General features: G+C 49.0%; 1 protein-coding gene across 2 annotated transcripts in view; it reads left to right on the top strand.

The window, feature by feature from the left end:
* The window catches only part of LOC116102241 (nodal modulator 1), a 53,119-nt gene that overhangs the window by 24,419 nt on the left and 16,065 nt on the right, over positions 1-12,635 (top strand). For both annotated transcript variants that reach the window (XM_031386696.1, XM_031386697.1), the window contains exons 16-24: positions 2,108-2,195; positions 2,946-3,009; positions 4,162-4,257; positions 7,240-7,458; positions 7,541-7,623; positions 9,727-9,886; positions 10,020-10,146; positions 11,590-11,703; positions 12,472-12,599. In XM_031386696.1, coding sequence (XP_031242556.1) covers positions 2,108-2,195; positions 2,946-3,009; positions 4,162-4,257; positions 7,240-7,458; positions 7,541-7,623; positions 9,727-9,886; positions 10,020-10,146; positions 11,590-11,703; positions 12,472-12,599 — 1,079 coding nt within the window. The remainder of the gene's footprint in view (positions 1-2,107; positions 2,196-2,945; positions 3,010-4,161; positions 4,258-7,239; positions 7,459-7,540; positions 7,624-9,726; positions 9,887-10,019; positions 10,147-11,589; positions 11,704-12,471; positions 12,600-12,635) is intronic.

Here is a 12,635-nt window from a genome sequence, read left to right on the forward strand (position 1 = left end):
AGAGAGAGAGAGAGAGAGAGACAGAGAGAGACAGAGAGACAGAGAGACAGAGACAGAGAGACAGAGAGAGGGGGGGAAATAAATGGAATAAATGGCTTATAGGAATTGCCAGAGCCTGGCACAGCAAGAGTTTGTAATGACAGTTAATCCAAGTTCCCTTTTCTACCCTGGGTTTCCACCTGCCAGGGAAGGCATCCTCATGCCTGCAGTGTTATAGGCCCTCCTCAGCCCGTGGGCAGTTGGGCAGCTCTGTGTGGTGTGGTGTGGTGCATGCGCTGCACCTTGAGAAGTTCCCTTCTGTTTTCCCACAGCGTTGGGAGGCCCAGCAAGCTGTGTTGCATGTGATATTTCCTTGGTGTGCCCAGTACGCTGTTTATTAGTGCAGCTGAGTTCTCTAGGTTGCTTTCTGTGGGCAGAGCTCACTCACTTCTTCTCTTGTTTTGCTTTTATTTTCTTTTTGCAGTTCTGTAGACTAAACCCAGGGTTTCAAACATACTGGGCAAATACTTACTGCTAAGTTGTATGCCTGGTCCTTAAACCATTTATAAAATTACTATTATTTTATTTGTTTGGTTTTTGTTTGTTTGTTTGTTTTTGAGGTCAGCTTTCTCTATTATGTAGCCCTGATTGTTCTGGAACTCATCATGTAGAGGTTGGCCTCAAACTTACAGGTCCAAATGCCTAGCCCTCCCTAGTGCTGGGAGTAAAGAGGGCAGTACTGCAGCCAGCCTAGAGTATTGCTTTTTTCTTTTGTGTGTATGGGTGTTGTGCCTATGTATGTATTGCCTGTGTGCAGTGTTCATGGAAGCCAGAAGTGGGCATGGATCCCCTTAGGGCTGGAGTTACAAATGGCTGTGAGTCTCCATGTGGGAATCAGAACCAGGTTCTCTAGAAGAACAGCCCCTGATCTTAACTGCTCGGCCATCTCTCCAGCCCCACCCCCCTTTTACTTTCTATTTTTGAAGCTGAGTTTTGCTGAGTTGCCCAGGCTGACCTTGAAATTTCTGTTGTCCTGTTTCCCACCCCAAGTTGGTGGAATGTAGGCCAGTTCCTGTCTGGTTGGTCACAGTCTTAAGGGCTTCAGGGGAAGGATTATCACTGGAGTTTCCTTAGGGGCAGTAGCAAATGTCATTGTTGGATCCCAGCAGAGAGCTGGGCAAATGGCAATAGCATGGCTGCTTGTAATACTAGTAGGACCTGAGCCGGTGTCTCCAAGACCAGGCTACTGCCTCAGCTGCGGCAAACCCTAAAGTACCATTTTATTCCAGGGATGGGTTGCTGTACAGTCAAGAATAAGCTAATAGACATCCCTCTCCCTAAGTCCTGCTGTCTCTAGATTAGGATCTGACCTGTGTAAGGAACAGGGCCAAGTCCTGCCTTACCTCCTTGTCCACTGGCGCCCTGGGCCCCAGCAGCACTTGCTCCTCAGTTCTAGCTGAGCTGCTTGTCTCCACTGTTGCTGGCCTTTCACATGTGTATCCCTCTACACAGAGCTGAGCCTTCCGCAGACATGCAGGTTGTTATTTTTCTCTCACCACTGAGGCCTCAGCTACTGTTTCCTCCTGAGACGGTGGCCCCAAGGATAGGGCCCTAGAGCTGGGGAACGCTTCTCTGTGGTGGGTGGCCACCCTGCTCATTGCCTTTGCATCTCTGCTTCATCTCCTATCTGAAACCACTGACTTCCCTAATTAAAAGGTCACTCTACCCTCCCTAAGGACCCTGACCTGAGTCTCTCCCCTAGCAGTCATTCTGTAAATAGGAGGTAAGTGATTGCAAATAGCACATTTCAGGCATAAGTTTTTGAAGGTTTGTAATTTTCTTGTGGCACCCAATAGTTTAAATGAACAATGGGCCAAAATGATGGCTAGAAATCTTTTTTTTTTTTTTTAATGTAGGAGTTGCTGTGTCTGTATGTACACCTGTATTTGAGAGCATCAGTTCTCTTTATAGATGGTTGTGAGCCACCATGTGGGAATTGAACTTAGGACTTCTGGAAGAGCAGCCAATGCTCTTTAACTGCTGAGCCATCTCACCAGCCCCACTGAAATATTCTTAATCATCGTACTGTCTTTCCCCATAAGTCACCATGTTGCCTTTGGCCTTATAGGAATTTCATCAGGATGGAAATGGCCCTGAAAATGTGGGGATTTACAATCTCTCCAGAGGAGTCAACCGCTTCTGCCTGTCCAAGCCCGGTGAGCCTTGGAGGCGGGAGTGTGGCTCCAGCCTGGGCCTGAGGGTCAGAGACCCTGGGTCCTTTCATCTTTGGAGATGTTAATGACATTGCTGCCAGTGGTCTATCTTTGCAGCAGTGTGACGTCCTGCCTTGCCTCTCGTCCTCCACAGCCTCTCTCTAGCTCTATTGCGATATAGTTTACACAGTTTGAAGCTCACCTGCTTTGGGGCTCAGTGGTTGAACACTAACCCAGGGAGCCTGTGCTTATCCATAGTACCACACAAACAACGTTCATCCGCTTAAGATGTATGATACATGATTGCAAGCAAGCTTACCAGGTTGTTCAGTTATTGCCACAGACCCTGGCCACAGCTTAGTTACTTTTTTGTGCCTGATCCCAGCCTTTGGCTTCTTACACTTAGCATAGTTTTGGAGTTGAGCCACACTGTAGTATAATAGTGCTTTGTTCTTTTTTGTTGCTGAGTTATATTCCATTGTGTGTACACAGCACATTGTCTGTGTGTAGCCATTTTGCACGGTCTGAGCAGGTGCAGCCACAGGGAGTCATTAAATTCCCGACAAAGGTAGAGCGCTCTTGAGTGGGTGTAAAGGAGAGGCCTGTGGCACAGGAGAGCAGCCTGCCTGGTGTTTGCAGTCCCATTACCTCAGGTCTGTGACAAGTTCGAGCTTTGTGCTGCCTCCTGAGCAAGCACGCGTGTTGGAAGTGCCTTCTGGCCTCCGACAGTTACGTTTGGTTTTCTCTCTGTAGGTGTGTACAAGGTGACTCCTCGCTCCTGCCACCGATTTGAGCAAGCCTTTTACACCTATGACACGTAAGCTTGGGGACAGAGTGCTTTGTGTGGGTGTCTGCCTTCCCCTTTTGTCTCTTCCTTTGTGTCTAAATACACGGGTATATTTCTGTTGGGTTTCGTTTGTTTGTTTTCTTTTGGAAGAGGTAAGATTAGGCATTTGAGTGAAATTCTCGATACAGGTTTTATGATATCCTAAGATGTGAGTGAGGAAATGGAGGCAGACTCTCCTTCCTAAGGATTCTGTAACAAATGGGCCAGCAAGAGGGCTCACTGAGTAAAGAAAGGTGTTTGCTGAGCCAGCCTGGAGACCAGAGTTAAAAACCCGGAAACCGAGTCAAGGGGAAAGGAGAGAATGGTCTCACACAGCTGTCCTCTGACTCCACGTGTGGTTTTCTGATGTATGGGTTCCACCCTCCTGATAAGTCACCGTGATAATGGAAATAGAGTTCTGGAAACTCAGATGGGACGGCCATGCTGTGAAAAAAACGGGTCTTTGAACTAATTCTGCTCTTAAACCATCACACCCTTATTCTTCTCGGAAGATCACACACACTTCTAAAAATGTAAACATGGTGGGCAGAGCCAGAGTTCCTTCCAGTGAGGGCCAGGAGGTTTAGCGTCTTTGGTGGATGTCTTATTTAGGTTTCTATTGCTGTGGTAAACACTAGGACTAAAACCAACTTGGGGAGGAAAGGGTTTGTTTGACTTGATGTTCCAATCCCAGTCCATCACGAAGGGGAGGAAGTCAGGGCAGGAACTGAAGGTGAAACCTGGAGGAGCCGGCGCCAAGGCTGTGGAGCAGTGCTGTTGACTGGCTTGCTCCCTTTGGCTTGCTCAGCCTGCTTCCTTACGCCAGCCTCGGGTGTGGCTCTGCCCTCAGTGAGCTGGGCCCTCCCAGGTCAATCATCGGTTAAGAAAATGAACCACAGGCTTGCCTACAGGCCAATCTGGGGAGCATTTTCTCAACTGAGGTTCCCTCTTGCCAAATGGCTTCTTCATCTGTGTCAAGTGACAAAAACTAGTCAGGACATTGTACTATGAGGCTCCCTGAGTTTACCCACCCCAGCCTGTCGACTGTTTTCTCAGTGTGTCAGGGAGGGTCCAAGGCAGTACCGCAACCCCTTGGAGTCTGTTTAGGGGTTGCTGCGAGTGGAGTCTCTGTTTACTTTATAGGTCTTCACCCAGTATCCTGACGCTGACGGCCATTCGTCACCATGTTCTCGGAACTATCATCACTGACAAAATGATGGACGTCACAGTGACTATCAAGTAAGACGAGTGTCCTCTGTGGGCGGGGAGCGGGGTTGCTCTAAGTGTATACACCAGCAGCCTCCCTTTCTTACACTCTGGTGACACAGCGGGGTAAACACAGCAGCAGGGTCCTGGCCACAACTGCATGAGGAGGGGCTTCCTGACAGCTGGGTCTACGTCTTAAATTTGTTGGAATTCTTTATATTTTTTGGCTAAGGGAAAAAAAATCTTCCAGGAGTTGTTCACTGCTTTAGTGACTTAAAACATTGCTTCTTTTTCTTGAGGTCTTCTCTTGAGGTCTTGAGGAGCAGCCATGGCTCCTGTATAGGTTGGAGGAGGTACTAGGGAGTTAGGCCTTGCTGAGGGTTGGTCCATGCTGGTAAGGTGGATCTGACACCCCAGTTTTCTCAGGAAGTGACAGATTTTTGGGTAGCATGGCTGTATCACACAGAGGAACTCTGAGGAACTCACTCCCATCCTTTGGTTAAGTTGGCTTTGTCTCCATCCAGATTCCTGCCCATCTGTCATGGATGCTGAGGACACCACTCAGACAAACATACATGCGCACGTACACACCCACAGATATGTACATACAGACACACACACAGATAAACACATATACAAACACATGCATGTTTACACGTTCCACACACATACCCAAACACACACAAACACAGAGCAATGCTTATTTATTGGTCCTAGGGATTGAACCCAGAACCCAAGACCTTGCACATGCTAGGCAGACTCTATACCACGCCACACTCACAGTCCTTAACTTTCATTTTCAGTCAGGTTGTTCAAGCTGGCCTTGAACTTGGCTGTATGATCGATCCTTCTCTCTCAGAATTGTTTGTAGCTGAAATGGCCAGCCTGTGACATCGCGCCCAGAAAAATACCATTGAGAATTGTCAGGGTGGAGCCCAGGGTTTCGTAGGCTGTCCATGACCCTGTGGTACTGACAGTCTCATGGGGAAGCAAACACACAACTATAAGTGTATGACTGTGACCTTGTTTGAGTCTAAGCTTTCCCTGTGACAGGGAAGACTGGCAGCGTTTTGACTGCAGAGCTGGCTGGGTGGGAGCAGAGTTGAGTGTGGGGAAGGTCCATTGCTGAGTCTCTGGGGGTCAGGCCCTGTGGGTGCCCTGGCTTCATCCTGCTTGCTAAGCATTCATCATTGGCCACAGCAACTCCAGTGCACTGGTGTGCATCTTCATTATTAACTTGTACAGTTTTGGGAGTGCGGTGGAGGTGTCTTTCTGTCACCGGCTTGTGCTGTGTTTCTGGCTGGACATTCCCTCTTGGACCCTTCTGGGGGACCCTGACCCTGCCAGGCTGTAGCCCAGCTGCTGGCTCTTGTATCAGTAGACCTGCTCTGAGGTCCCCCTTTGTTCAGAAATGGTAGCTCCCATCCTTCTTCTCCCTGGTCATTGTCCTCAGCTCCCCCTGGTTCAGCTGACTCAATACAGCTTTGCCTTTACAGTACAAATATGCTTAGATCTCTTCCTGGACCAGTACTCGACTGTCCGCACCATTCTCCCGCTCACTGCGGTTTTGGGCCTTTGCAGCAGCCTCCTGGCCCTCCTCCCTGTCTTGGTTGTGCCTTGACTCAGTGCTCTCCGCACAGTGGCCAGAGTGAGTCTGCTGCTCTGGAGGTCAGTCCTGCCTCCACTGAAAACCCCAGACTCGTCCAGAGCCCACACGGGGCTTTGGAGGGTGTGTGACCCTGCTTCCCGCCTGGCCCCTTCTGACCTGCCTGCCCTTCTGTGAGTCTTCTGCCCTGGGTTTTCTGTTCTTGCCCTCTCTTGAACACCCAGTGAATTTTCCCCCAGAGGACATCACCCCACTATGATCCACTTTCCTGAGGCCTCTCCACCCTGACCCTAGGTCAGGTACTTTTTCTCCACTCTTTGCCACTGTCGCTGTCCCAGAAGTGCACCATGGTACTATGCTCACTGTGCCCACAGCTGCCGCTTTTCTCCGTTCATGGTGTCTGCTGCACCTTTTCTGTTATCATCCTCACCTGCCTGTGCCTGCCTGCCTTCCTTCTTTCCTTTTTGTTTTTGATACAGGATTTCTCTGCATAGCCCCGGCTGTTCTTGAGCTTGGTCTGTGCACCAGGCTGGCCTTAAACTCAGAGATCCGCCTGCCTCTGCCTCCCAAGTGCTGGAATTAAAGGCATGCTCCGCCACTGCCAAGCTCCCTGCCTCTTCAGATTTGTAAAAGGTGGTGTGAAAGGGCAGAGGACCGGATCATGCATCAGGCAGCATGTGCAGGCTGGCGGCTTTCCGTCAAGTTGCAGGGTCTTTTCTTCCAGCCTTCTGCTGTGTCTACTGCTGTGTTGGAGCTGATGTTCCATTTTTATTTATTTTGTAATTCGAATGGACACACATGTATGTGCGGGTCTTAGGTGTTGTTCCTCAAGAGCCATATACTTTCTCTGAGACAGGGCCTCTTATTGGCCTGGAGCTTTCTGCTCAGGTTAGGCTGTTTGGTGGGGGGCCTCAGGGGTCTGCCTCTTTCTGCCTCCACCTGCTTCCCCAGCACCAGGATTATAAGCACGCTGCCACCATAACTGACTTAGATGAAAATGTGGGTTTGGGGACATGTTTACATGTTAAGATCTTCATGTTTACATGTTAAGCAGGTATATTTATTCCCAGCCCCAGTTTTTACTTTTTGCTAAAATAATTTGTGATTATTATTATTATATTTTAATTTTAGTTTATGTGGGGTGTTTTGGGTGCATGTATGTCTGTACTATGTGTTTGCAGAGGCCAGAAAAGGTCCTGGAATCAAACCTAGGTTCTCTGGAAGAGCAACCAGCTGTTGAGCCATCTCTCCAGCTCCCTACTTTGTGTTTCTAGAACAAAAGATTGCACCTTTGTGATGTCATTGTAAGGTGTCTGGCTTTTGCTCATGACTCCCCAGTTGTGGAAATGTCAAGTTCCCATCTAATGCAGGATGAGCACCATGTCCCATAGCCTACCTGTGTCCTCCAGGTCTTCCATCGACAGCGAGCCAGCCTTGGTCTTGGGACCTCTGAAGTCTGCACAGGAGCTGCGGAGGGAACAGCAGCTGGCAGAGATTGAGACCCGCAGGCAGGAGAGGGAGAAGAACGGCAAAGAAGAGGGCGAAGAAGGCAGGGCCCGGCCTCCTGGGCAAGAAATGGTGGACGAGTTACAGGGCCCGTTCTCCTACGACTTCTCCTACTGGGCCCGGTAAGTGCTTGGGCTCTCCACTGTGTTCTGTCTTCTGGGGAAAGAGCCAACCAGCCCAGCTGAACCATTCTCACTCCTTCAGGTCTGGAGAGAAAATCACTGTTACACCCTCGTCCAAAGAGCTCCTCTTTTACCCCCCATCCATGGAAGCCACCGTCAGTGGAGGTACGTGTCCACTCCATGAGCAGTTATCATGCCTTTGTTTCTCTATTTGTGTGTGTTTAAATGGGTTTTGTGTTATATTTGTGCAGCCATGTCTGTAAGCCACCCAAAAGCCTCTTTGTTGCTTGGTGTCACTAGTAGATGTATGTATGTATGTATGTATGTATGTATGTATGTATAGATGGATAGATGGATAGATGAATACATGGATGGATGATCAAACCAGCTCAGTCAACAGGGTCTCCAGGGAGGGAGGGAGGATTAAAAAGAAAAAGACAACTAGATAACCTTACAGCATGACTCCAGCCAGTGCTGAGGCTGAAGTAGGTTTATTTTTTCCCAGTCAGCTTTTCTATCATTCTTGGTACTTGCAGAGAATAAGGCCAGTTCTTAGATCAAAGACAAAGTAATCAAACAAGGCAGTAAACAGAGCCTCCTGGTCACTGTGTCTAGGGACTAATCAGGATGACCAAGATAAAAGGAATGCCACACATTCCTAGGCTGAGTTTACTTTGAACTTTGCATAAGCCCAAGTGTGAATATTCTTTTTTTTTTTTTTTACCCCCCTGAGACAGGGTTTCTCTGTGTAACCCTGGCTGTCCTGGAACTCACTCTGTAGACCAGGCTGGCCTCGAACTCAGAAATCCCCCTGCCTCTGCCTCCCAAGTGGTGGGATTAAAAGTGCGCGCCACCACTGCCTGGCTAAGTGTGAATATTCTTATATGAGCCTACTTCCTTGAGCCCAGTGACAAGTACTTGCCAAATTTTTATAAGTGGCACTAAGAGCTCTCCACCAATGGATGGCTGGGTGAGTGCGTGGATTGATGGATGGATGGATGGACTTGTGTGTGGATGGATGGACTCTTGCGTGGATGGATAGACTTATGCATGGATGGATGTACTTGTGTGTTGATGGATGGACACATGGATGGATGGATGGGCTTGTGTATGGATGGATGGATATGTGTGTGGATAGATGGGTAGATGAATAGTCTAAGTAGAGATAGCTTCTGTGACTGTAGGTGTGGTAATGTGTAGTGAGAATTTTGGAATTTTGGTTTCTTTAAAAAAAAAACCCACAGAAATATTATAAGAATGTTTTTGCTTTAATCCCAGGTGTGGGGTATGGGCTGTTTCAGATTGTCCACAGCAGCTATGATTTGCCTCATGTTCTAGTAGGGCCATGTTTTTGCCAGCGGCAGATAGTTTCTGTGATTGTGTGACATTTAGAATTCTGGGGATTTTTCTGGGGGTCTATGAATACTAGGGCCCCTAGAAGTGGGTCATTGGTTGCTGTTGGTCATGTTTTCTTAAAATAGTTATGTGTAAAGCAGAAACAACAAGAAGAAATTAGGTATCCTGAAGGTGAAGATCAGACTTGCCCTTAGTCAGCAGGGAGTAGTCTAATGATAATGTTGCCTGAGATTATTCAGGGATCTTTTTCCTTTCCTCTCTGTCCTTTTGTCTCTCTTATCTTGTGTTAGGAGGTTGAAAGGGTGGAAGAAGCAAGAATGCACAAAGTAGCCAAGAGAGTTACAGTGGTGTGTTCTGGGAGACCATTCTTCCTTTGATTTTATTGGTCCAGAAGGCAGAGGATGAGCCATACTCCCAGTTGCCACACTTGCTTGAGTTTGGTGCTTTTGAGGGTGTAGGTCTTCCTGTTCCTAGGTGTGGAAGAAGGCCTTTTCCAGGAAAAGGTTGTTGCAGTGATTTGCCTGGGAACATTTGTATGGTGTGCTTAGAGCGGAGTATGTTGGAAGAGTGACTTTCTGCTGTGTCTTCCCATCCCCTCACCATCTTCACACTGGGTCTGAGTTGGGGTAGCACCTCCTGAGAAGGTTTCAGGTGGCTTGCTCTGTCTCCAACTTACCCTCTTCCAGAACCTGGAGGTAGACAGTGAGCCAGCCAGCTGCATCCATGCTCTTGCCCAGGCTACAGGCACATGGCTAAACTTGGCTTTTTACTTGTGTACTGGGCTTCAAGCTCAGGTCCTCATGCTTGCAGAACAGAACCGAGCTCCTGGTCAGTAATCTCAGGTCTGGGCTCTGTTTGACCAGAGAACTCTAGCTGAATGCCTCTCTTCCCTCTTGTTTCCTTCGTTCTTAGAAAGCTGTCCAGGGAAGTTAATTGAGATCCATGGGAAGGCGGGTTTGTTCCTGGAAGGCCAGATCCACCCAGAGCTGGAGGGAGTCGAGATTGTCATCAGTGAGAAGGGAGCAAGTTCACCCTTGATCACTGTCTTCACTGATGACAAAGGTGCCTACAGGTATGTCCCCAAAGAGAAACCACTTGGCTGGCTGTGGGAAACCTCCTGAGGCAGGTCAGACTTCCTGGGGAGGGCTATGCTTCCTTTGAAGCTGGAAACAGCCATTTGTAGTGTTTGACTCTCTTTCCTGCAGTGTTGGTCCCCTACACAGTGACCTGGAGTACACTGTGACCTCACAGAAGGAGGGCTACGTGCTGACTGCTGTGGAAGGAACCGTGGGAGACTTCAAGGCTTATGCCTTGGCCGGTGTGAGCTTTGAGGTAATATGTTTCCAAGGCCATTTCACTGAGGGTAACATACATGGTGATAAAGCACACAGGAAGTGTACACTCAGTTTTACACATGGTCCAACACCATTCAGCATCGTCGAAAGAGCATAGTCCTTCCCGACGATGCCTCCGCTTTCTCTCAGCGACTTTCCATCTTCCAGAGCATTTATTATATAAGTGGAGTTGTGCACCGTGTGCTGGCCTGGCTTCCTTTACTTGGGTAACCTGTGGAGATCAACCGACGTTCCTGTGGCTGTGAATGCCAGCTGTCTTCCCCCGACTTTGGAAGCAGGGTATCTAGCCCAGACTAGCCTCCAAGCCTCTGACTCTCTGTGTCGTATAGTATGTATAGAACTCCCAGTCCTCCTTTCACTCTATCAAATTCTGAGAAGACAGGCTCAGTCTATGCAGATGTCCACCCTCAGTATATGCAGCCCTGGGGGTGGAGCCTAGGGCATCATGTGTGCTGGGCAGGCACTCAAGCTCCCTCCCTCCCTAGGTCCTAGGCTGCCATTCTCACTTGATGTGTGTAGCTATGGTGGTGCCAAGTGTCTCTCTCGTCCCTCGTCCTCTGTGCGGGGTGTGGTACGACATGGGCTGGGCAGGAGTTGAGTGTGACTCTGTAGAGCACAGCTAGAGGCGTCACTGCCTCCAGTGTTTAGACCAGAGTGTGTTAGACCAGAGTGCGGAGGCGCAGACATGGAATCATAGTTGGCGCATCATAGTTGGTGTCTGTGGTTTATAAGACACCCCTAGATCACTGAGAACACCAGATGGACAGCCATTCGTGGAAGCAATTCAGTGGCTCGGAAGACGGAAGACATGCTCTGATTCCATAGTTCCTGAGGAAGTGCCAGGGAGATTACCACGTAAATGCTGTGTAGGGGATGGGCTTGTAGTAAGACTGAATTCTTCATTTGTGGGGTGAACCTATTTGGCCATGCAAAGGTAATTTGTGGTACTGCTGTGGCAAAACGTCTAGTACAAGCAATTAAGGAAGACAGGATTGCTTTAGGTTCATCGTTTGAGGGTCCTTGTCCATGTTGGTGGGAGGCATGGTAGCAGCTGGAGCAGGGGGCCATGTGCTCACATCTGCATAGATCAGGAGGCAGAGGAAAGGTTGGCAAGTCCCATCCGTCCTCCATCAGGACCCATTTCCTCCAGCAAGGCTCCTCCCAAAGTTAGCACATAACCTGTCCGCTGGGGACCAAGTGTTCAGGCCTGTGATCCTACAGGCACATTTCCCATTCAGACCAGTACAGACTGTAAATGATGCAGCAAGTCCTAGTGGCTGATTGCTTGAGGAAAGATAACCACAGTTGGGGGGCATTCTGCTCATCTCCCCCTTTGAACTACAGAAGTGTACAGCTGCTCTGCCTGCTGTGGATTGATGGCCTCAGTTCTAGAATGTTCTGATCAGTTACTTTCTTCCAGATTAAAGCTGAAGATGACCAGCCACTCCCTGGGGTCCTCTTATCCCTCAGTGGTGGCGTGTTTCGGTCCAACCTCCTGACCCAAGACAACGGCATTCTGACTTTCTCAAACCTGGTAAGGCCAAGTTCTACAAGTCCCTAATGGGGACACAGTGCAGGTGACTGGATGTCCAGCTGGACAGTATAAGAACAGCCAGCTATGTGGAGGGCTCTAGAGATGGACCTGTTACAGCATGGCTCTTACTCAGGACTCACTGTTTCTGACCAGTGCTTTCTTTACACCAAGGCAGTATAATTAACTGCCAGATCACAGCAGCTCCTCCCTAGGCAGCCTTTTGTTTTCTACAGATCCTGGGTTTTGGTGTGTGTGTGTGTGTGTGTGTGTGTGTGTGTGTGTGTGTGTGTGTGTGTAGGGGAGTACAACAGTGGCTAGCTTACTTGTGTTTCTTTGTCAAAGTCTACTTCATGTGTAAAGGGCTGAGGTACTGAGTTTTCATCCAAGGTGGCATACAAGGCCACTGCCAGTGGGGTTCAGAAGTGCAGGAACATGCATATGTTGACAGCTGGTCACTCCTGAGAGTTGGGCTAGCACGGGCCTGCTGCACATAGAAGGGCACAGGCTTTGCATGCCCAGCCTCTGCTCACCCCCTGCCACTGTTTGCTGAGTCCTTTCTAGTTGTTTGTGCTGGTTCTGATTCTTCCTAAAGCTGAGGTGTGGCTTCTGTTCTGCTAATGTGCTAAATAAAGGTGGTAACAACTCCCTGTTCACAACATGTAGGAATAGAGCCGCCATTTCTGTGTGCCTGGGAGACTCTGTTGCCCTGTCATCTGATGGTAGCTCTCAAGTGTGGCAGCTATCTCAGCTGTGCCTGTCTCTTGGCAGAGTCCTGGCCAGTACTACTTTAAACCCATGATGAAAGAGTTCCGCTTTGAGCCATCCTCGCAGATGATAGAAGTGCAGGAGGGACAGAACCTGAGGATCACCATCACTGGCTTCCGAACTGCCTACAGGTGTGTATCCTCCCCCAGGCTGCAGGTGTGTGCCCT

This window comes from Mastomys coucha, unplaced genomic scaffold, assembly GCF_008632895.1.
Source record: "Mastomys coucha isolate ucsf_1 unplaced genomic scaffold, UCSF_Mcou_1 pScaffold21, whole genome shotgun sequence".
Classification (NCBI taxonomy): domain Eukaryota; kingdom Metazoa; phylum Chordata; class Mammalia; order Rodentia; family Muridae; genus Mastomys; species Mastomys coucha.